General features: G+C 34.6%; 1 protein-coding gene across 5 annotated transcripts in view; it reads left to right on the top strand.

The window, feature by feature from the left end:
- The window catches only part of CEP290 (centrosomal protein 290), a 103898-nt gene that overhangs the window by 53557 nt on the left and 24331 nt on the right, over positions 1-26010 (top strand). For all 5 annotated transcript variants that reach the window (XM_059186473.1, XM_059186476.1, XM_059186474.1 and 2 more), the window contains exons 29-40: positions 3338-3449; positions 4081-4536; positions 5041-5205; positions 6361-6468; positions 6691-6825; positions 7822-8088; positions 8926-9033; positions 9680-9879; positions 12889-13102; positions 18348-18485; positions 20239-20460; positions 20800-20922. In XM_059186473.1, coding sequence (XP_059042456.1) covers positions 3338-3449; positions 4081-4536; positions 5041-5205; positions 6361-6468; positions 6691-6825; positions 7822-8088; positions 8926-9033; positions 9680-9879; positions 12889-13102; positions 18348-18485; positions 20239-20460; positions 20800-20922 — 2248 coding nt within the window. The remainder of the gene's footprint in view (positions 1-3337; positions 3450-4080; positions 4537-5040; positions 5206-6360; positions 6469-6690; positions 6826-7821; positions 8089-8925; positions 9034-9679; positions 9880-12888; positions 13103-18347; positions 18486-20238; positions 20461-20799; positions 20923-26010) is intronic.

Here is a 26010-nt window from a genome sequence, read left to right as displayed (position 1 = left end):
TTTAACAGGCATAAATAATAATATTGAAGAGGAAATAATATCCCAAGATTCATATTTCTTACAGTCCAGGAATAGTAGTATTGCAGGAAGAACTGAATTTGGAATTCAAACCCTATGCTACCTAATTCTTCCACATAGTGATATTTTTTTGAAGGAAAGTGTGATGGTCATTTAATTTATTTAAACTTAAGTTTCTTATATCTGATAAAGAGTTATCCAAAATATATAAAGAAATTATACAACTTAACACCCAAAAAACAAATAATCTAATTAAAAATGGGCAGAAGTAATTAACAGGCATTTCTCTAAAGAAGGCATCCAGATGGCCTGTAGACACATGAAAAGATGCTCAGCATCACTCATCATCCAGGAAATGCAAATCAAAACTACAGTGAGATATCACTTAATACCTCTTAGAATGCTAAAAACAAAACCACAAAAAACAAGTATTGGTGAGGATGTGGAAAAAAAGGAACCCCCTTGCATTGTTGGTGGGAATGCAAACTGGTAGAAAGCAGTATGGAGGTTCTTCAAAAAGTTAAAAGTAGAACTACCCTATAATTCAGTGATAGCACTACTAGGTATTTACTCCAGAAATACAAAAACACTATTTCAGAGGAATACATGCACCTCCATGCTTATAACAACATTATTTACAATAGCCAAATTATAGAAGCAGCCCATTTATTATTCATTGATAAATGAATGGAGAAAGAAGTGGTATGTGCAATTGTATTCCAATATTCCAATCATTGAAATATTATTCAGCCATAAAAAATTGCCATCTTGCCATTTGCAACAACAAGGACAAAGCTAGAGAGTATAATGCTTAGCAAGATAAGTCAGTCACGGGAAGACAAATACCATATGATTTCAGTCATTTGTGGGACTTAAGAAACAAAACAAATGAGCAAAAGAAGAAAAAAGAGAAAGACAAACCCAGAAACAGACTCTTAGAGAGCAACTGATGGTTGTCAGAGGGGAGTTGGGGGGTGGGGGGGTAAATAAGTGATGAGGATTAAAGAGAGCTTGTGATGAGCACTGGGTGTTGTATGAAGTGTTGAATCACTGTTTGTACACCTGAAACTAGGATAATCACTGTACACCTGAAACTAGGATAACACTGTATGTTAACTATAGTGGAATAAAACACAATAACATAAATATAAACAAAATAAAAGCAAAATTAATATATTAAGAAATTGCCACAGCTGCAGTGACTTTAAACAACCACTATCCAGATCAATCAGCAGCCATCAACACTAATGGAAAACCCTCCACCAACAAAAATATTATGGCTCGCTGAGAGCTCAGATGATGTTAGCATTTTTTAGCAGTAAAATATATTTTTAAATTTTATTTAATAAAATATTTAATTTTATTTAATTTTTAATTTTAAATTAATTATCTAATATTTTATTTAATTTTATTTAATATTTATTTTATTTAATAAAATATTTCTTTAGAGAGCGTATGAGCGGAGCAGGGCCAGATAGAGAGGGACAGAGATCTCAGGGGACCCCGCACTAAGCGTGGAGCCCAATGTGGGGCTCAATCTTATGACCCTAAGATCATGATCTGAGCTGAAATTAAGAGTCAAAGATTTAACCAGTGAGCTTCCCAGGCACCCCTGCAATAAAATATTTTTTAGTTATAAGAAATAGAATAGATTTTAGTCTACTTTTTTATAAAAGATTGCTATAAAGTTATGAAAAATTCAGATTTTTGCATTTATTGAGTAGTATGTTTGCATACTACTTCAGTTTGCATTTATTGAGTAGTATGTATTGTGCTAGGTATTAAACATATATTAACTCATATAATTACTCATGTAATTATGCTTAATAATCCTAAAGTAATATTGTGATTTTTATTTTACATGTGGAAATCGTTTATTCATTGGAACACAAAAATATAGATAAGGAATAAATACTGTGTTAGGGTGCCTGGGTGGCTCAGTGGGTTAAAGCCACTGCCTTCAGCTCAGGTCATGATCCCAGGGTCGTGGGATCAAGCGCCGCATCAGGCTCTCTGCTCGACAGGGAGCCTGCTTCCTCCTCTCTCTCTGCCTGCCTCTCTGTGTGCTTGTGATCTCTGTCAAATAAATAAAATCTTTAAAAAAAAAAAAAAAAGGAATAAATACTATGTGCCAAGTAGATGCTGTGTACTCCTGGGTAATTTTTGTCAATTCAGTAGAAAGGTAATAGGAGTCATAAGTTGATCTGTCAAGTATAAATAATTATTTATAAAAAGGGTTTTATAGCTTGCCCATGATAAAGTTATGTTTTGGAGCCTTGATAGCCCTTTGGGAATATCTGTTATTCTCAGCCCCTTTCACTATGAAAAATTCCATTCTGTGTTCTTCCTCTTACCTCATCAACCTCTCCTTTTGAAATAAACTAACATAATTATTCATTTTATTATATTTTAATTTTTAACACTTATGTAACTGTCAGTGAGACTTTCTAATCAATGTGAGGAAACCTGACTTATCTTTCACAGTGAACTAAAATTATTCTTTCCCAGAGTAAAATGCATTTTACTTTACCTCTGTGCTCTTATAATAGTAGTCTTACAGGAAATTTATTATTTACTATCACATTTCCCCCATTTTTTAAATTGTAGTAACCATATAATCTCTCTTTTACACCTTTCTTTCTTTCTTTCTTTCTTTCTTTCTTTCTTTCTTTCTTTCTTTCTTTTTTTTTTTTAAGATTGTATTTGTAAGAGAAAGAGCACAAACAGTAGGAAGGGACAGAGAGAGAAGCAGACAGTCCCTGCTAACCAGGGGTGGGGAATGGGGGGGGGGGCAAGACCCCAAGACCTGAGCCGAAAGCAGACATGTAACCGACTGAGCCACCCAAGTATGCCCCTCTTTTTCACATTTCTGATAGCTTGTAAATTAAAACATATATTAATCTATCTAGGGAACCCAGGAATTTTAAATTCTATATTCTTAACTGTACAATTCTGTCAAATAAAGCTACTCAATATCTCACTCTAACTCTGCCAAACTAGGATAATAAGTGCTGTATATGTATGTATATGTATAGTTTGAGATAATTTACTTTAAAAATTCTCAGGACATTTCATACAATACTATATATTATGAATTTTCAGGGGGGAGGGCTGTTGGGAATGGAGTTATATTTTAACAGAGCTTGTGTTAACCTCTCCTGGAATTGTATTTCATGAAATAGTTGAGGAAATTTTGCTTTAGTTTTGATATTAAAATGCTGGAAATTAGTGGCTTTTCCAAGAGTCTCGAAATATAAAATACTGGTATTTACTTAGAAAATGTATCGAATTGTTCCTAAAGTATCTTTTCACGTCCTAGACTGAGAGAGATTTCTGATATTGCCAAAAGACAAGTTGAAATTCTGAATGCACAGCAACAGTCCAGGGAAAAGGAAGTAGAGTCTGTCAGAATGCAACTGTTAGACTATCAGGTAGGTACAGTATTGGCTCTTCTAAACAGACTTTTTCTTTTTCCTGAATTCGCATTAGATATTGGCTGATTTTACAGTGTTAATCAGAGAATTTATCAGATGGAAGCTCCTATGCTTGTTAATTTTAACCTGATTAGAAAAACTCTTTAATTTAAAATGTCATTCATGATACAGAAAAGCATTTAAATACCTACAAATACATTGTGCTGGTTGCTAATCAAAGTTGAGACCTGAGAAATAGGTAAGTCTTTGATAACAGTGTTTTCTCTTGTATTAATATGTAGCTTTTCACACATATTCTCCCATTATAAATTTTTTAGGATAAAAAAATTTTTCCACATTAGTGTTATACCAATATTGTTATTTACATATGGGAGTTGAAAAAAATCAGTAAAATGCCAACTGTTATTTAAAGTTAGAAGCCATTTGGATTTAAAATATGCTTGATTCTGTGGTTTTTTAAACAAGCTTTGATAATTAAAATTTAATTAAAGCTAGGCTAGATTTTTATATGATCTCATGTACCACACTTCTTAAAATTTTATTTAGTAAGCTGTGTTTTTAAATCCATGAAAAGTGTCATTAGAAAAACTTGAAACTGACTCTATAAATATATACTTTTTTATGTTAGGCACAATCTGATGAAAAGGCACTGATTGCCAAGTTGCATCAACATATCGTCTCCCTTCAAATTAGTGAGGCTACTGCTCTTGGTAAGTTGGAGTCAGTTACATCTAAACTGCAGAAGACAGAGGCCTGTAATTTGCGCTTAGAGCAGAAACTTGATGAAAAAGAACAGGCTCTCTATTACGCCCGTTCGGAAGGGAGAAACCGGGCAAAACATCTGCGCCAAACAATTCAATCTCTACGACGACAGTTTAGTGGAGCTTTACCCTTGGCACAACAGGAAAAATTTTCTAAAACAATGATTCAATTACAAAATGACAAACTGAAGATAATGCAAGAGATGAAAAATTCTCAACAAGAGCAGAGAAATATGGAGAACAAAACAATGGAAATGGAGTTAAAGTTGAAGGGCCTGGAAGAGTTAATAAGCACTCTAAAGGATGCCAGGGGAGCCCAAAAGGTAAAACATGGACTTTCAGTTCAGTGTTTCCAAAAGAGTTACGTAATAATTTTAAGTTTTTAATGTGTAGCTATCTGAAAAATGCTTACTAAATGGCGAAAATTCCAATTATAAGTTATTAATGTCGATTTTGTAAGTTAAAAGTTTTGGCTTTTTAAATGTCTATTTGTAAGAATAAATAGACTCTTCCCAATAATAGTTTTGGTAGAAAGGCTTAGATTGTATACTATCAAAGAACTTTAAACACTCTAGAAAATTTGATATGTATTAATTAAGTAGTAATTTTAGTTATTTGCAAACATATAGAAACATTTGAAGAATGTTATATTAAGATCACACATATTTTTTAGAAGAGTATGAAAATTCTAAATGAATTTTACTTGTGCCTCAACAAAGGATAATTTTTATCTTATTATAGAATATATATTAATTTTAGTTAAAATTATTAGGATCAATGGAGGAATATTTAAATAGATCATGTACCTATTATTTGTAAATGTTTAGGTAATCAATTGGCACATGAAAATAGAAGAACTTCGTCTTCAAGAGCTTAAACTAAATCGAGAATTAGTCAAGGATAAAGAAGAAATAAAATATTTGAATAATATAATTTCTGAATATGAGAATACCATCAGCAGTCTGGAGGAGGAAATTGTGCAGCAAAACAAGGTTTCATTTTATATATATTTTGCTCTTCCATTGCTAAGATATTAAACCTAAGAATATTGCTTGAGCAATTGCATTATTTTTTTAATTGAATGTAGCTCCCATTTTTATTCTTATAAAATACTGTTTATTTTCTAAGCCATTCAAAAAACCGATATTTACTTATGTTGTAATGGTAGTTTTATTTTTTTTATTTTTATTTTTTCAAGATTTTATTTATTTATTTATTTGAGAGAAAGCGAGAGCATGAGCATAGGGTTTGGGGTGGGGAGGGAGAAGGAGGCTCCCTGCTAAGCAAGGAGCCTGACTCAGGGCTCTATGCCAGGACCTTGGGATCATGACCTGAGCTAAAGGCAAACACTTAACCAACTGAGCCACCCAGGCACCCCATAATGGTAGTTTTAAACCTAAAAGGAACAATACATAAATTTAGTTGGTAAGTTAATTATTGTTTTAATATTAGTTATTTGACTTTTCACAGGAGTTTCAACTGCTTCTCACTGACGGAGTGTAGAAGGCAGCTTGGTGTAGAATAAAGCACATATACTTTAGAGACAGACAAATTCACCAAGCTCATGCTTGCTTGCCTTAGAAATTATGTTGTTCCTTCCACCTGGAGTGTTCTTAGCTCAGATACTTGTATTATTTATGCTTTCATTGCTTCCAAGTCTTTACTCAAATATCTTACCTTATCAGTGAGGCCTTCACTAGCCACCCAGTATACAATTGTAAATACTATTACCATCAAGAATCCCTAAGTAGGGATTCCTTTTTCTCCAGCACTACCATCCTCTAACACATTTATTTATTGACTGTCTCTCCCTCACTAGTATATGTTTCATGCTGAAATGGAGAAAGGGACTTAATTTTGTTCACTATTACGTTCACATAACCTCGAAGTGCTTAGCACATAATACATGTCATTAAATGTAATGGATGGATGGGTGCTTGGAGAGATTGAAATCCTGACTTCTCATCTTCTATCTCTGTGACCTTAGGCAACTTACTTACTTAAATCTCTCTGACTGTGCTTTCTTTTTCTATAAAATGAGAACATAGTGACCCCAAAAGGTTGTTGTGAGGATTAAATAAAATGTATATAAACGCTTCTGTTATATGCTTGGTGAGTGTCTCTGTGTGTGTGTCTGTCTGGTACAGTTTCATGAAGAAAGGCAGATGGCCTGGGACCAAAGAGAAGTTGAGCTGGAACGTCAACTGGACATTTTTGACCATCAACAAAATGAAATACTAAAAGCAGCACAAAAGGTATGAATGATTAATTCTGTTTGCTGCTCTGTAGCCTGACCTACAATGTTAACCAATGAAATGCTTTCCGAAGTTAGATAGAATTTTAATTGATATTATCTTCTTATATTTCAAATATAAGTGGGATTTAACCATGTCCTTGTCATACAGTTGTAACAGTATTGTTCTTAATGATGTGACTGCTTTTTTTTTTTTTTTCCAAAAAACGCTATTTCTTAATAGTTTGAAGAAGCTACAGGCTCAATGCCAGACCCTAGTTTGCCCCTTCCAAATCAACTTGAGATTGCTTTAAGAAAAATTAAGGAGAATGTTCGAATAATCCTAGAAACACGGGCAACTTGTAAATCACTAGAAGAGGTAATTAGAAGAATTTGAATTTTTATTTGTATATTATTGGATATGCTTGTGGAATTTTCTCAATACTTGCTAACAGAGGTAAAGCATAGAATTATGAATCTGTTGCTAATTCCAATCTCCTATACTGTACTATAATATTTTTAATAGCCAGTAAAGAATCGCAGATATGGCTAATTTGAATTTACTGCCTATTTAATCACTGCTTGTCGCTTTTGGGCACACTGATCAGTAGTAGTAAGCATTATACTTACATTATAGTTACAGAAAATAATATAAACTGAAGATGATTTTCATCTAAGACTTTCATCTATGATTTTCATCTGAAGATGGTTTACATGTAAACAAAGTAATTATAAATGCATTTTAAAAAATTTTGTAAGTGAAATTGTCCATTTTTAATCTGTTGAAGAAACCCAAGATTTCTTTCAATAATTGTAAAATTTGACATTTACGTGAACTGCCACTGAGTTACTTAATTTAAAATATCTGTCTTAATCCTATTGAAGAGTAATAATTTTTCCTGTTTTATTTTAATAAGCTACATATTTTATAATGGTGATTTATTGACTTAGCCCACTGAAGTTCCAATTTTTATATTCAGCTGACTTTTATGGACTACTCTTCTAGGGCCAAAATAAAAGGAATGATTTATTACATTTCCTTTCTAAATCTAGTACCACCACACATTTCTAGTTCTAAAGCTCTAAGAGCCAAATAAAGTACCTTAATTAAATTTTATTTTCATCATAACAGTGATGTTTATAACACATGTGATAATCTTCTAAATAAATGTAGGTGCAAATAACTGCTATCCCATGGATATATAAGAAATATAACCTTATTAATATCAATATAGTATCATCAGTATAAGTACAATGTGGAAAATAAAGTGAAACTCCTTTTTTGGTTATAATTACTCTTACCGAAATTCAGACAGAAGTATTTTTAAAAGAAAAAATATAACTTAATAATTTTATCATGATTTGATCATTGCAGAAACTAAAAGAAAAAGAATCTGCTCTACGGTTAGCAGAGCAAAATATTTTGTCAAGAGACCAAGTAATCAATGAGCTGAGACTTCGATTGCCTGCCACTGCAGAACGTGAAAAGCTGATAGCTGAACTAGGCAGAAGAGAGATAGAGCCAAAATCACATCACACACTGAAAATTGCTCAGCAGACCATTGCAAATATGCAAGCAAGGTTAAATCAAAAGGAAGAAGTGTTAAAGAAGTATCAACATCTCCTGGAAAAAGCCAGAGAGGTATGTTATTATATTATGTTGTGCTATTTTATTTATTACCATGTTTTTTAGTCAAATGCCAAATACTATTCTGCTCTGAAGTGGTAGTTCCTTTCTTGCTTTCAGATGATTCTATTCAGAATTTTTCCTTTCACATGATTGGATTACAGATCTGTCAGTAAAACTGGCAGTTTGTATATATCTATCTTACTCTCATGGACCAGGAATAGCTGTCTTGGTGCAACCATTCTGATTTTGAAAAAAATTAGTTGAGTTTATAGGTAAAGATTGAGGCAGTAAGTTAGAATGAAATCCATCACACCAGTAATCAGTGGCAATCAGTTTGCTAGAATGTTGATTGGAAAATCTAATATTTAAAAAACTTCCTAGAAACAAGTTAAAAGGTGATGGATACATATTATTCTAGTATTAAGAATAAATTGTGGGGCGTCTGGGTGGCTCAGTGGTTTAAGCCTCTGTCTTCGGCTCAGGTCATGATCTCAGGGTCTTGGGATCGAGCCCCACATCGGGCTCTCCGCTCAGCGGAGAGCCTGCTTCCCCCTCTCTCTCTCTGCCTGCCTCTCTGCCTACTTGTGATCTCTCTCTATCAAATAAATAAATAAAAATCTTTAAAAAAAAAAAAGAATAAATTGTGATTTAAGGCTAGATTTATCAACTTGAACATGTACTAGGGGAATGCATACTGGTGTGTGTGTGTGTGTGTGTGTGTGTGTGTGTGCAGATATTGTTCCTTATAAGGATTTTGAAAGAGTAAAGGTAATAAAATATGTAAGATCTTTAGAATGTATATTTATTTAAGTCATAATTTAAAAGCAGTTTTGATTTGATATAAAACAGGAGCAAAGAGAAATTGTTAAGAAACATGAGGAAGACCTTCATATTCTTCATCATAAATTAGAACTACAGTCTGAGAGTTCACTCAGTAAATTCAAACAAACAGCTTGGGTAAGATTCTTTGTTCCACTCTTTATTGATTTTTGAGACTGTATAATTGAAAATTTCGCTTTCATGTTTTTGTTTTTGGAATAGAAGCCATTCTGCCTTTCTTGTTGGAATAATCTTCTAAAAACACAGCTCTGATCATTTTTCTCCTGACATCCACATCTTTAGTAGCTCACTGCTGCCTACAAAATCGTGTTTATATTCCTTAGCCATGTACTCAAAACCTTGCATAAGGTGACATCAGTCTTTCTTTTCCAAGTTGTGTTCATTGTAAGTTTACCAATATCCAACTGCTTTTCATGTTCTGAATTCAGTTCATACTTGTTTCCTTTGGTCTTTGTCTTCTGTATGTGTGAAAAGGCCCATCTTTCACCTCCTAACATGCAAATCTTGGCATTCCTGAGTCTTAACTCATGAACCCAATCAACATTTATTGATCCTTCACTTCATGGAGGTGCTTTGCTCCATGGGAGTACTAAGAATAAGATCTCTCTTTCCTGTCTTCTTTAAGTCTTCATTGGCTCTTAAATATCATTAAATTTTAGGTTAGATGCTATATTTGGATCATCTGAGGAAGCAAATTAAAATTATGGAATAAGTATGGTATTGAGTTGTATATGCTCATGGCTACTTTATTCATTTTTCTTAGGATTTAATAAAACAATCCCCTACTCCAGTTCCGACCAGCAAACATTTTATTCGTCTGGCTGAGATGGAACAGACAGTAGCAGAACAAGATGATTCTCTCTCCTCACTTTTGATCAAACTAAAAAAAGTATCTCAAGATTTAGAGAGACAAAAAGAAATCACTGAGTTAAAAATCAAAGAATTTGAAAATATCAAGTTACGGTAAGTTTTAGGAACATATTATAAAAATAGGCAAATGGTAATAATGATATAGTGAGGAGAAATGCAAGCATTTGCTGTGTCGTGCACTGTTCTAAAAACTTCATGCATATGACCTCATTTTTATCCTCAGGACTATGACATAGGCTTTTCTTCCCATTTTTCATATAGGAAGTAGGCCACAGGAATGCTCAGTAACATACCTTAGGAGGAGATGGAAAAGCCATGTTTTAAATCTAGTCAGTATGACCCAAAAGCCAACTCAAGAGTCTTGTTCTAGAATCTGATTTTTTTAAAAAAAGATTTTATTTATTTATTTGACAGAGAGAAACTTCACAAGCAGGCAGAGAGGTAGGCAGAGAGAGAGGAGGAAGCAGGCTCCCTGCTGAGCAGAGAGTCTGATGAGGGGCTCGATCCCAGGACCCTGAGATCATGACCTGAGCCGAAGACAGCAGCTTAACCCACTGAGCCACCCAGGCGCCCCTAGAATCTGATTTTTAACCTTTTTAATTAAAGCATACATTTCATCATCTATAAAATGGAAATGACAGTACTTACCCTGGCTCCTTTATGGAGGCCAAATAATACTGTGTGTGAGAGTATTTGAAAATTGTAAAGTAATATAAAAACTTTTGTTTACACACCTATAACAGTTTCTGACATATAATAGAGGTTCAGTAAATATTTCTTGAATGAAAAATTATTTTATTAATTAATTATAGTGACAGAAGATTCATTCTCTGTATTATTCTAAATATTCCTCAACCAATTTATCAGAATATAGATTTTAAACCTAAAATAGGTTTATAATTTACGTATTTTGTAATCACTATAGAACTGTTAGGAATGAGAGAGTGTCTGCATTGTTTGAGTGGAGGTCTCCATCCTGGGATTCCCCAGGAGAAGATTTGCATGGGGATCAGTAGTAGAATAAAGACCTCCAGAAGGAAGGTAGCAAGCACAAAGCAGTCTATTAAAGTGAAAGTGGGAGTGTGGGCAGGTTCCCCTAGGCTGTTTTGAAATTGGATATTATTGGGTTTCTCTGGGCTTGGAGGTGCTGGGACATAAGTGAGGCGGTCTGTAATGGAGGCTGCTTCCAGTCATTTGAGAAAATCCTCCCGCAGGTTGGGAGGGGGAGTTTTTGACCCTGTGAGGTTTGTACCAGAACCATCTTGGCAGCCCTTCTCAAGGGCGTGTAGGAGGGGAAGCTGTGCCCATAATACAAATACATGATAGTGAGTCTAGGGGTTACCTGGGACAGAGGTAGGAGAAGAGAGCACAGGTTCTGCACCTGTGACTCATGATTCGCTCGTGATTTGGAAGCCACAAAATCAGGATTTGAGCTCCCAGGCTTGTAATGTATAGACTTTTTTGTTTTGTTTTGTTTATTTTTATTACCATCCTTGTCCCAGCTCATGTCTCAGTCATTCCCCTTCAGGGACTGGGGACTCTGCCTGAGGACATTCCTTCCACGTCTGGCTTCTCCCTAACAGAGCCTGGTGATGGGCATTAAAGAGGGCACGGATTGCATGGAGCACTGGGTTTTATATGCAAACAATGAATCATGGAACACTGCATCAAAAACTAATAATGTGCTGTATGGTGACTAACATAACACAATAAAACAAATTATTTAAAAATTTTTAAAAATTAAAAAAAAAACAAAAAACAGAAACAGAGCTGTCTGTCTGGACCTCAGTTTCTTATCTGAAAAAAATGGGAAAGTTGATCTACTTGACTTTGTAATTCCATTCTAGCTCTGAAGTTCCGCAGTAGAACTTTTTATTCTTAACCTACTTATCCAATATGTCTCTGATAAAACTAACACTACTTTTGCTTTATTAAGAAGTTGCCACTTTTAAGAAATTGTTGCCTAAAAGAAGAGAAATCAGTGGGGTGCCTGGATGGTCCAGTGGGTTAAAGCCTCTGCCTTTGGCTCATGTCATGATCTCGGGGTCCTGGGATAGAGCCCCGCTACGGGCCCTCTGCTCAGTGGGAAGCCTGCCTCCCTTCCTCTCTCTCTGCCTGCCTCTCTGCCTACTTGTGATCTGTCTGTCAAATGAATAAATTTTTAAAATCTTAAAAAAAAAAAAAAGAAAGAAAAGAGAATCAGCAATAGTATTTTGTTCTTTTCTTGTACTATTATTTAATTCGGAGATAGAGTGAGAGAGAGAGAGCATGCGCCTGCATCCGAGCCAGGACAGGGTAAGAGGGTGTGGTAGAGGGGGAGAGAGGAAGTTAAGCAGGCTCCACGCCAGCACAGATCCTGATATGGGCCTTGATCTCATGACCCTGAGATCATGACCTGACCTGAAATCGAGAGTCAGAGGTTGACTGAGCCACCCAGACACCTATTTTGTATCTTTTCACTCTAATTTTCCCCATTATATTAAATTTTATACATGAAATGTTATTTTTGGTATAGTAAGTTTCTGTCATGTTTTGGTATATGAAATTGCTTGTACTTTTGAATATAATTCCTGGATGCAGAAAGTAATCTTCCTTTGAAATGACCTTATATATATGAATTTTTGCCATGTGAAGTACTTGAGTCGTTTTCTACCTTACCATGTCATGTTAACTAAAATTATTCTTTTATTCTCAGTGTGTATATTGACATGTGTATTTTAATGTGTCTTAGGAAATTGTAGATCTGTGTATTTTCTTGAGTAAAACCTTCTATTTTCACAGTTTGATTATGTGAGTTAACTTCAGTTTTTGGTACGTCTTGTAGGACACAGTATTTAAAGTGCAATTTTGTTCATTATCTAGACCAGAAAATTACTTTATGCAGTCGTTGCCAACAAGAGTAGACAAACTAAAAGGAAAAGTTTATTTTATGTTAAGTTCAAGAGTTAGTTAAATGAAACAAAGAATTGTTCTTGTTTTGATTTGAGTCAAGACTTAGGTCATAAGTATACTTAGGACCAAACATTTGTTCTTTATAAAATTTTTATCTAAGTGTTAATTGCAGCAACCACTCCCTTAAATACATATGTTTGCTTATGTTAGGCTCCAAGAAGACCATGCAGATGAAGTGAAAAAAGTGAAGGCAGAAGTAGAGGATTTAAGGTGTCTTCTGGCCCACTCGCAAAAGGAGTCACAGAGTTTAAAATCTGAACTTCAGGCTCAAAAAGAAGCAAATTCAAGAGCTCCAACAACTACAATGAGAAATCTAGTAGAACGGCTAAAGAGCCAGTTAGCTTTGAAAGAGAAGCAACAAAAAGTAAGTAACAAAAGAGTATTACCAGTATTTAGGAAATACATGTACTGATAGATTGTTTTAGAGAAGACTAGTAAAAGATGATACCATGTATCTCTCTGTTGTAATAAGAAGTATGAGCTTTGTCTTAGGCTGTTAAGCAGAATTTTTCAAGGTATTTCTTTTTAATAGCCATTTGGTGGTGTTTTTAAGTACAGAAATAGTCACTTTTTTGTTATCAGTTTGATTTGTGAGTTATCGATAGGAAATAAGGGGAAATCATAATCCCATTATTTTCTCTCCTTTTCTAACTGGATTTTATGCTACTAAGCTATTTTGAACAGTTTGAATAATTGAATAATTTCAAACAATTCTGGGGAGTGGGGGGGAGATATGACAGTGAGGAGGAAAGTTTAAAGAAGGAGGTCAGAAGAGATAGTTTTTTGAGAAGCATTTGATCAGTGGATTATCTGATGTATTAGTTGTTTTTTTTTGTTTTTTTTCTTTCAATATAATTTTTTATTTTATAAACATATATTTTTATCCCCAGGGGTACAGGTCTGTGAATCACCAGGTTTACACACTTCACAGCACTCACCAAAACACATACCCTCCCCAATGTCCATAATACCACCCCCTTCTCCCAAACCCCCTCCCCCCAGCAACCCTCAGTTTGTTTTGTGAGATTAAGAGTCACTTATGGTTTATCTCCCTCCCAATCCCATCTTCTTTCATTTATTCTTCTCGTACCCACTTAAGCCCCCATGTTGCATCACCACTTCCTCATATCAGGGAGATCATATGATAGTTGTCTTTCTCTGCTTGACTTATTTCGCTAAGCATGATACGCTCTAGTTCCATCCATGTTGTCGCAAATGGCAAGATTTCATTTCTTTTGATGGCTGCATAGTATTCCATTGTGTATATATACCACATCTTCTTGATCCATTCATCTGTTGATGGACATCTAGGTTCTTTCCATAGTCTGGCTATTGTGGACATTGCTGCAATAAACATTCGAGTACACGTGCCCCTTTGGATCACTACGTTTGTATCTTTAGGGTAAATGCCCAATAGTGCAATTGCTGGGTCATAGGGCAGTTCTATTTTCAACATTTTGAGGAACCTCCATGCTGTTTTCCAGAGAGGTTGCACCAGCTTGCATTCCCACCAACAGTGTAGGAGGGTTCCCCTTTCTCCGCATCCTCGCCAGCATCTGTCATTTCCTGACTTGTTGATTTTAGCCATTCTGACTGGTGTGAGGTGATATCGCATTGTGGTTTTGATTTGTATTTCCCTGATGCCGAGTGATATGGAGCAGTTTTTCATGTGTCTGTTCGTCTGGATGTCTTCTTTGCAGAAATGTCTGCTCATGTCCTCTGCCCATTTCTTGATTGGATTATTTGTTCTTTGGGTGTTGAGTTTGCTAAGTTCTTTATAGATTCTGGACACTAGTCCTTTATCTGATATGTTGTTTGCAAATATCTTCTCCCATTCTGTCAGTTGTCTTTTGATTTTGTTAACTGTTTCCTTTGCTGTGCAAAAGCTTTTGATCTTGATGAAATCCCAATAGTTCATTCTTTCCCTTGCTTCCCTTGCCTTTGGCGTTGTTCCTAGGAAGATGTTGCTGCGGCTGAGGTCGAAGAGGTTGCTGCCTGTGTTCTCCTCAAGGATTTTGATGGATTCCTTTTTCACATTGAGGTCCTTCACCCATTTTGAGTCTATTTTTGTGTGTAGTGTAAGGAAATGGTCCAATTTCATTTTTCTGCATGTGGCTGTCCAATTTTCCCAGCACCATTTATTGAAGAGGCTGTCTTTTTTCCATTGGACATTCTTTCCTGCTTTGTCGAAGATGAGTTGACCATAGAGTTGAGGGTCTATTTCTGGGCTCTCTATTCTGTTCCATTGATCTATGGGTCTGTTTTTGTGCCAGTACCATGCTGTCTTGATGATGACAGCTTTGTAATAGAGCTTGAAGTCCGGGATTGTGATGCCACCAACGTTGGCTTTCTTTTTCAATATCCCTTTAGCTATTCGAGGTCTTTTCTGGTTCCATATAAATTTTAGAATTATTTGTTCCATTTCTTTGAAAAAGATGGATGGTACTTTGATAGGAATTGCATTAAATGTGTAGATTGCTTTAGGTAGCATAGACATTTTCACAATATTTATTCTTCCAATCCAGGAGCATGGAACATTTTTCCATTTCTTTGTGTCTTCCTCAATTTCTTTCATGAGTACTTTATAGTTTTCTGAGTATAGATTCTGTGTCTCTTTGGTTAGGTTTATTCCTAGGTATCTTATGGTTTTGGGTGCAATTGTAAATGGGATTGACTCCTTAATTTCCCTTTCTTCTGTCTTGCTGTTGGTGTAGAGAAATGCAACTGATTTCTGTGCATTGATTTTATATCCTGACACTTTACTGAATTCCTGTATAAGTTCTAGCAGTTTTGGAGTGGAGTCTTTTGGGTTTTCCACATATAGTATCATATCATCTGCGAAGAGTGATAATTTGACTTCTTCTTTGCCGATTTGGATGCCTTTAATTTCCTTTTGTTGTCTGATTGCTGAGGCTAGGACCTCTAGTACGATGTTGAATAGCAGTGGTGATAATGGACATCCCTGCCGTGTTCCTGACCTTAGCGGAAAAGCTTTCAGTTTTTCTCCATTGAGAATGATATTTGCGGTGGGTTTTTCACAGATGGCTTTGATGATATTGAGGTATGTGCCCTCTATCCCTACACTTTGAAGAGTTTTGATCAGGAAGGGATGCTGTACTTTGTCAAATGCTTTTTCAGCATCTATTGAGAGTATCATCTGGTTCTTGTTCTTACTTTTATTGATGTGTTGTATCACATTGACTGATTTGCGGATGTTGAACCAACCTTGCAGCCCTGGAATAAATCCCACTTGGTCGTGGTGAATAATCCTTTTAATGTACTGTTGAATCCTATTGGCTAGTATTTTGTTGAGTATTTTCGCATCTGTGTTCATCAAGGATATTGGTCTATAGCTCTCTTTTTTGGTGGGATCCTTGTCTGGTTTGGGGATCAAGGTGATGCTGGCCTCATAAAATGAGTTTGGAAGTTTTCCTTCCATTTCTATTTTTTGGAACAGTTTTAGGAGAATAGGAATTAGTTCTTCTTTAAATGTTTGGTAGAATTCCCCCGGGAAGCCGTCTGGCCCTGGGCTTTTGTTTGTTTGGAGATTTTTAATGACTGTTTCAATCTCCTTACTGGTTATGGGTCTGTTCAGGCTTTCTATTTCTTCCTGGTTCAGTTGTGGTAGTTTATATGTTTCTAGGAATGCATCCATTTCTTCCAGATTGTCAAATTTGTTGGCGTAGAGTTGCTCATAGTATGTTCTTATAATAGTTTGTATTTCTTTGGTGTTAGTTGTGATCTCTCCTCTTTCATTCATGATTTTATTTATTTGGGTCCTTTCTCTTTTCTTTTTGATAAGTCTGGCCAGGGGTTTATCAATTTTATTAATTCTTTCAAAGAACCAGCTCCTACTTTCGTTGATTTGTTCTATTGTTTTTTTGGTTTCTATTTCATTGATTTCTGCTCTGATCTTTATGATTTCTTTTTTTTTTTTTTTTTTTAAAGATTTTATTTATTTATTTGACAGAGAGAGATTACAAGTAGGCAGAGAGGCAGGCAGAGAGAGAGAGAGGAGAAAGCAGGCTCCCTGCCGAGCAGAGAGCCCAATGCGGGACTCGATCCCAGGACCCTGAGATCATGACCTGAGCCGAAGGCAGCGGCTTAACCCACTGAGCCACCCAGGCGCCCTGATCTTTATGATTTCTCTTCTCCTGCTAGGCTTAGGGTTTCTTTCTTGTTCTTTCTCCAGCTCCTTTAGGTGTAGGGTTAGATTGTGTACCTGAGACCTTTCTTGTTTCTTGAGAAAGGCTTGTACTGCTATATATTTTCCTCTCAGGACTGCCTTTGTTGTGTCCCACAGATTTTGAACCGTTGTATTTTCATTATCATTTGTTTCCATGATTTTTTTCAATTCTTCTTTAATTTCCCGGTTGACCCATTCATTCTTTAGAAGGATACTGTTTAGTCTCCATGTATTTTGGTTCTTTTCAAACTTCCTTTTGTGGTTGAGTTCTAACTTTAGAGCATTGTGGTCTGAAAATATGCAGGGAATGATCCCAATCTTTTGATACCGGTTGAGTCCTGATTTAGGACCCAGGATGTGATCTATTCTGGAGAATGTTCCATGTGCACTAGAGAAGAATGTGTATTCTGTTGCTTTGGGATGAAATGTTCTGAATATATCTGTAATGTCCATCTGGTCCAGTGTGTCGTTTAAGGCCTTTATTTCCTTGCTGATCTTTTGCTTGGATGATCTGTCCATTTCAGTGAGGGGAGTGTTAAAGTCCCCTACTATTATTGTATTATTGTTGATGTGTTTCTTTGATTTTGTTATTAATTGTTTTATATAGTTGGCTGCTCCCACGTTGGGGGCATAGATATTTAAGATTGTTAAATCTTCTTGTTGGACAGACCCTTTGAGTATGATATAGTGTCCTTCCTCATCTCTTATTATAGTATTTGGCTTAAAATCTAATTGATCTGTATTAGTTTTTAAAATTGATCTCAGATTTGATACACTCAGTTGATTTAGAAGATGCTATTTTTCTGTGCTAGCTTATGAAATTTATTGACAAATTTTAAGTCTTTTCTAATCCTATAATTTTCCTTGTCTCTATAGAAGAGATAGTTTTTTTGAGAAGCATTTGATCAGTGGATTATCTGATGTATTAGTTTTTAAAATTGATCTCAGATTTGATACACTCAGTTGATTTAGAAGATGCTATTTTTCTGTGTTAGCTTTTGAAATTTATTGACAAATTTTAAGTCTTTTCTAATCCTATAATTTTCCTTGTCTGTATAAATTTGGTTAATTTCACGCAGTAGTATGTACTAAGTGAATAATTCAGATAAATACCTAAACTTGGATAGTGAAACAAAACATTGGTTTTTGTAATATAAATTTCTTGATTTAATGCTGTGTTCTCAAAATTATTATTGTCAGGATTTTGAAGTTTCTCCCTGTCAATTTGGGATGAACTGAATGCAGTTACTAAAGGACATTCATTTGGAAACATTAGGACAGTTAGATTGTGAGTTATGTTTGCTTAAACACATGGTATTTTAGGAAAATTTTTAAAGGTGATGAAGCATATTAAATTTTTTTATTACATATTGAACATATAAAATATTAATTTTTTAAAAACCATATATGTTATAATTTTCAGGCACTTAGTCGAGCGCTTTTGGAACTCCGGGCAGAAATGACAGCAGCAGCAGAAGAACGTATTATTTCTGCAACTTCTCAGAAAGAAGCAAATCTCAATGTTCAACAAATTATTGATCGACATACTAAAGAGCTAAAGGTGAACATAATACATGCATCAATAATAACAAAATACTTTATAATTGCTATTGGAAGAAGAGCCTCTTTGATATATAGTAGTTTTGATAATGAATTGGGAATTTATTCTAATAAATTATTTGTGGACATATATATATATCCATTTTTTTAACAATAGAATCTTTATAATATTCATACACTGATTATCGTCTTAGAGATGAGCAAAGGATAGGCCATTATTTATTAATTACTTCTTCCTAATAGAATTAAGAAACATTTTACTTAGGATTTTTGTTTCTATGTTGATAAGTGAAGTCGGTATGTGGATTTCTTTGTTTTATTTCTTTTGCTTTGTCAGAATTTTCTAATTTTTGCTAGTTCATAATGTGAGTTAGTTAGCTTTCCTTTTTTTCTCCCTGCCGTAGTTTAGGGAGATTATATAGTCCTTGACATGGAATCCATAGAGCTGCCTGACTCTGAAGCCTTTTGTGAAGTTATTTATTTATTTTTTGACAATGTACTTTACTGTTTTCATTACCGAGCAATCATTAGTTTTGGTAATTTAAAAATTGTTTTATAAAACATATGTGTTTCATAGTGAGTTTTGTATTTCTTTACATAGTTTTACATAGTACATTCTGCATAAATGAAAATTCCACTTTTTATATGTTTTGTTTGTAATTTACTGAATTTATTTGTTTCTCCTTCACTACCATTGAACTGTGTAGGGACTGGATTTTACTTAGGGTTTTTTTTTGTTTTTTGGTTATTTTTTCATTTATTGTTCAGTTAATAATCTCTACACCCATCATGTGCTCCAACTCTCGATTCTGAGATCAAGAGTCACATGCTCTTTCAACTGAGCCAGCCAGGTGTCTCTACTTAGCCTTTTTAAATCTCTCACTGTACCTATCAAGTTTATGAGCATAGTTGGTACCAAAAATCCATTAAGTAAATAAATATATAAACAGGAATTACCCTTTATTGGTATCTTCTTCATTACCTTTCTTTTTGCCTGAAACATCATCTCTAAATTCTTAACAGTCTTGAAGTCCTTTTTCTCAAATCCTTTTCTGACTACCCCTGGACAGCTTATGTGTTTCTTCTAATTGCATTATAGTAGTACTAATTTCTTGTTAGTATTATTAGTAATACTTTTGACCTGTAGTCATTTATGCAACAAAACAACCAAGTACCAGTATTTCCATCACAGACTATATGGAACAGCTAGACACTCCTATATAGTGGCTTTAAATATACTGTCAAATACAGTGAGTTACCCTTTTATGTCTTGTCTCTACAAAAAGGGTTAAAAACTACTACAAGTTAGAGATTTTGTTTTATATTACTTTTAGGCTTCATAGCATTTCAAACATCACCATGTACATTCATATGTACTTGTTCCTTTAATAAATTAGTTCAGCCATAATAAAACATTTGCTTATTTGATAAAATTTTGTTTCTGGATGTTTGTGGAAGATGAGTTGCTGTAGATTATTTTGTCACATTTTGTTTTTCTCAAAGTAGACTTGGTTCATTTGAAATGAAGTTAGAAAAATAGATGTAGTTGGTGGGTTTTTCTACCCGCTGTGAACTTTCAAAATTTAGATTGGAACTTTATTTTTAATTTAATTTAATAAGCATTAAACCTTTTTCATAAGTATTATTAATAATTTAATAAATACTTAGATTGAAACCTTTTAATTAAGTAATGGATATATTCTGTTTTATTGTTGGTACTTGATGAAGATTTATGAATTAAACCTTTCTTACAGACACAAATTGAGGATTTAAATGAAAATCTTTTAAAATTGAGAGAAGCTCTTAAAACAAGTAAAAACAAAGAAAACTCACTAACTGATAATTTGAATGACTTAACCAGTGAACTGCAAAAGAAACAAAAAGCCTATAATAAAATACTTAGAGAGAAAGATGCAATTGATCAAGAGAATGATGAGCTGAAAAGGCAAATTAAAAGACTAACCAGTGGATTGCAGGTGATTTTATATTTAATTGTGATGATGTCTTTGATTTAAAACATATAGGTAGTGGTTTATTTCTACCTTTTTAATTTTATTTATGATATTTGCTAAAACTAGCTTTCCAGATCACTTAGATTATATAGCTGATTCCTTCAGTGACTCTCTGTCATATCTGTTATTTTAGAGTAGCCTATCTTTAAAATGCAGAGGTAACTACTATGATCTGTATGTGTCAGTAGTACATTTAGAAGAGATTGCTGTAGCCTCAGAAAATTTCTGTAATTGGAATATTTATTGTGTATTTTGTTGATAGCTTTTTACTTGTAAAATGTAAAAATACATCTTATATTTCAGGGGAAACATCTAATAGATAATAAACAAAGTTTAATTGAAGAACTCCAAAAGAAAATTAAAAAGCTAGAAAGCCAACTGGAAAGAAAGGTGGATGAGGCAGAAATAAAGCCTGTGAAAGAAAAGGTATGTAAAGAAACATACTGATCAATATGTTTAAAGTAATGATAGACTAAGTTCGAGTATATAGCTAATGAACAGAGGATCAACTATATTAATTTGAATACCTAGTACATACTATAAATTTATCAAATAGTGTAGAGCAGTCTAAAACAAGTTTCTACCTTTAAGAATTTAGAGGAGACTCCAGGGGTTCCTGGGTGGCTCAGTGGGTTAAGCCTCTGTCTTCAGTCGGGTCATGATCTCAGGGTCCTGGGATAGAGCCCCACATGGGGCTCTCTGCTCAGCAGGGAGCCTGCTTCCCCCACCCCCTCTGCCTGCCTCTCTGCTTACTTGTTATGTCTCTCTCTCTCTCTTTGTTATCAAATAAATAAATAAAGTATTTTTTTAAAAGGAATTTATAGGAGACTCCTAAAATGTAACTCTTACTCAGAAGTTACTAGAATGTTTCCATGTCCTCTTCCTAACATTATAGTACCTCTAAAATCCCCTCAAACTTTACCTATCCAACTTCTCCCCAACCTAATCTTTTATATAAATTGGTGATTTTTATTTTGGGAAAGAAAGTTGGGCATTTTTAGTCTGCTACCCAGACCTAAATGTGCCCTTTTTATCCTTCAATGGTTTAGGGTAAACAAAATAATTTGGAATAAAATTTTTTTCAATTTCAATATTTGTAGTAATCAGTAACCAAACTACTCATAAATTGACTCTGAAATGTGAGAAAAGTTACTTAAAATTATCTAACAGGTTAACTAGTAAACTATTTTGTAATAAAAATTACTAACAAGAATTTTTGGTTGCTAAAATGCATATAATTTATTACAAATAAGCTGAAGATTTATATTGGTAATATTGGAAATATTGTGAGAGACCTGGGAAATATTGGTGTTAGTAGTAATGTTTGCCTCTGTAGAAAATCACAACAAAGGAGCTAAGATTAGGGAAATTTTTATTGTAAAATTTACCCCAAAAATATCAATATCTATAAAATATTTTCAGTAACATGAACATAGAAAAGAAAAGTGTCTTTAATGCCACTGACTAGAAATTAGTAATGGAATTAAAATATCTTAACGTAATATATTCCAAAATTCATTTCACCTATGAAAATTCACCAATGTTATTATAATTTTTATTAAAATGTTTGTGTTTGTATATTGAACCACACAGTACTGGCTGTCAGAAGCTTTGCTGGTAAAAATCACAAGGTAAAAAATGTCCTTACTCTACCAGATTGCTTTCTTTGCTGCCTCCCCACTTGGGCATAGGTCTAATCCTTGGATGCCATTTCCTAAAGAATATCTCAGTATTCTGTGGCTTTGCCTGGATTCCTCATCTGTGTTTCAGTTTATTTCTCCTGAAAATTTGGAATGATACATCTTGCATTGCCAGTTTCCCAAGATTATTTTGACAGTCCAATGGAACAATATGTGGGCACCTGGGAGGCTCAGTGGGTTAAGCCTCTGCTTTTGGCTCAGGTCGTGGTCTCGGAGTCCTGGGATCAAGTCCCACAAGGGGCTCTCTATTCAGCAGGGAGTCCGCTTCCTCCTCTCTCTCTCTCTCTCTCTCTGCCTACTTGTGATCTCTGTCTGTCAAATAAATAAATTAAATCTTAAAAAAACAAAACAAAACAAAAACAAATGGAACAATATGTGTAAGTCCTTTGTAAGCCATCCAGTCCATAGCACTGTATAGTATTATTACTTACTATGAAAAAAGAACACAAAGAGCAACCCTAATCAAATTTGTATCCAGGAATCCAGTAAGAGCATTATTTCAAATTCTGCTGTATGGGGTATTTCGAATTCATGAATGCTTTTATATTCAAAAAATGCTTTTATATTGGAATTTCTACACCCTTTTCTCTGTCAATTTCTTATAGCCTATCTATATGAGGTTCCAAACTCACTCCCAAGCCTTGCATTCCTGTTTCTTTTGTTGCTATACTTTTCTCCATAGCATTTATTATTATCTGACATACTAGAGATGTACTTATCTATGTGTTCATCTTTTGGACTATAAGCTTTAATGGCAGGAATTATGCCTGTTCTGTTTATTGTTGTATCCCCACCACCTACAGCACTACTTGGCATGTATTAGATGCTTGGTATTTGTTAAACGAAAGAAAAATTTAAAATGCAATTACATTATTCTGAAATCCATGCCTGAGTGGCTATTGGTACAGAAAATATAAAAAGAGAAGTTCTCTCTGTATCTTCTCTTCTCCCCGCATCTGGAACAGATCCTTGGTGACATTTGTCTTTGTTATTTTATTGTTGTTGTGGTTCATTTTTAAGTTATTTTAGCCTTGTTTTGCTCAGTCTTAATTCAGAGGGTAATGTCAGATAGGATAGAATTGCCCAGTCCCTACAAAGCATGACAATGCTGCAGAATTATTTACTTATATACCATTACGCCCAAACACATTTCTGGAAGTCACAAATTTCCTTGTATATATTTCAGGAAAAAAGAAATTAATAATGACCAAACACTGAAGTTTTTGCATTTTTTAAAAGAATACTTCTTAACTGGACTAAATAAATAAGGCAAAAAATTGGCCAGTGTCAAAGAAGACAGTTTTGATAGGGCAACTTATCTTAGTTGGGCATTTGACTTTAAACTATGTCTTTTAACTCTTTCAGTCCTGGCATTGCCTTTTATAATAAATACAGTGTTTCATGACATCCTCTGTACTATTCCACATGAATTTATAGTTAATAGAATCTACTTACATGTATAATTTCAAAATAATCATTATAAATGAAATATAAAGGAGAAACAAAAAATAATTTATAAAAATAATAGATATTTCTATATTTCTCATATTTCAACATGAAAATGCTCTTACATGCTACATTAGAAAATATAATGAAGTAGTGTAGCATTAGTAGAAATTAGTGCAAATGCAGACTGATACAAGTGTATCCTATTGGAAGTTTATATGTCCCAATGGCATTGTTAATGCCACTAGCTAGTTCTCTTCAGTGCTCTCTTTTTTTAAGCACTTATCACCAGCTAACGTAATACAAAATATTTTTTTCTTTTTGTCTATATTTTGTTCCCTTTCTCTAATCTACCCAACCATCATAAACTAGACTATAATTCTTTTTCTCTGATTATTCATTATTTCTATTTCTAGTACCTAGAGTAATATTTGGCAGATGAGTAGCACTATATAAACATATATTCAATAAGAGAATTCATGTGGATTGAAGATTTGAAGGTACTGTGATGCTAGAAGATTGCTGTTTTGGTTAAAATTGGGTTGATCCTTTGTACATATGCATTCTTTGTTAGAAGCTTTCTTTGGTCATGATCATCTTTATTAGAATCTTAAAGACTTCTTTGCCAATTTGAATACCTTTTATTTCTTTTTGTTGTCTGATTGCTGTTGCTAGGACTTCTAGTGCTATCTTGAACAACAGTGGCAAGAGTGGACTCCTTGTCGCTTTCCGGATCTCAAAGTGAAGGCTGTCACCTTTCCCCATTGAGAATGATATTCGCAGTGGGTTTTTCATAGATAGATTTTATGAAGTTGAGGCAAGTTCCCTCTATCCCTATACTTTGAAGATTTTTGATCAGGAAGGGATGCTGTATTTTGTCAAATGCTTTTTCTGTATCTATTGAGAGGACCATGTGGTTCTTCCCTCTTCGCTTACTGATTTATTCTATCACATCGATTGATTTGTGAATGTTGAACCACCCTTGCATCCCATGGATAAATCCCACCTGGTCATGGTGGGTAATCTTTTTAATATACTGTTGGATCCTGTTAACTAGGATCTTGTTGATGATATTGGCACCCATATTCATCAGGGATATTGGTCTAAAATTCTCCTTTTTGGTGGGGTCTTTGCCTAGGTTGGGGATCAGGGTAATGCTGGCTGCATAGAAAGAGTCTGGAAGTTTTCTTTCTGTTTCTGTTTTTTGAAACAGCTTCAGGAGAATAGGGATTATTTCTTCTTTGAATGTTTAGTAGAATTCTCCAAGGAATTCATCAGGTCCTGGACTCTTGTTTTTTTTGGGAGGTTTTTGATCACTGTTTCAATCTTGTTACTAGATATTGGTCTATTTAGGTTGTCAGTTTCCTCCTGATTCAGTTTTGGAAGTTTATAGGTTTCCAGGAATGCATCCATTTCATCTAGTTTGCTTAACTTATTGGCATATAACTGTTGATGATAATTTCTGGTGATTGTTTCTTTTTCCTTGGTGTTAGTCATGATCTCTCCCTTTTCATTCATAATTTTATTAATTTGGGTCCTCTCTATTTTCTTTTGGATTAGTTTGGCCAATGGTTTAATCAATCTTATTGATTCTTTCAAAGAATAAGCTTCTAGTTTCATTGATGTGTTCTACTGTATCTCTAGTTTCTATCTCATTGATCTCTCCTGTAATCTTGATTATTTCCCTTCTTGTGTGTGGGGTTGGCTTAATTTGTTGTTGATTCTCCGGTTCTTTAAGGTGTAAAGAGAGATGATGTATTCTGGATTTTTCAATTTTTTTAAGGGAGGCTTGGATGGTTATGTATTTCCCCCTTAGGACTGCCTTTGCTGTATCCCATAGGTTGTGGACTGAAGTGTCTTCGTTGTCATTGGTTTCCATGAATTGTTTAAGTTCTTCTTTGATTTCCTGGTTGGTCCAATCATTCTTTTTTTTTTTTTTTTTAAGATTTTATTTATTTATTTGACAGACAGAGATCACAAGCAGGCAGAGAGGCAGGCAGAGAGAGAGGGGAGGAAGCAGGCTCTCCGCGGAGCAGAGAGCCCGATGCGGGGCTCGATCCCAGGACCCTGGGATCATGACCTGAGCCGAAGGCAGAGGCTTTAACCCACTGAGTCACCCAGGCGTCCCGGTCCAATCATTCTTAAGCAGGCCATCCTATCAAAATCTCACCGGCATTTTTCAGAGAGCTGGAACAAACAATCCTAAAATTTATATGGAACCAAAAGAGACCCTGAATTGCTAAGGAAATGTTGAAAAAGAAAAACAAAACTGAGGGCATCATATGGCCTGATTTTAAGCTTTACTACAAAGCTGTGATCACCAAGACAGCATGGTACTGGCACAAAAACAGACACATAGACCAGTGGA

The sequence above is a fragment of the Mustela lutreola genome, chromosome 8 (assembly GCF_030435805.1).
Source record: "Mustela lutreola isolate mMusLut2 chromosome 8, mMusLut2.pri, whole genome shotgun sequence".
In the NCBI taxonomy this organism is placed as follows: domain Eukaryota; kingdom Metazoa; phylum Chordata; class Mammalia; order Carnivora; family Mustelidae; genus Mustela; species Mustela lutreola.
This window is presented reverse-complemented; position numbering and strand designations above follow the sequence as displayed.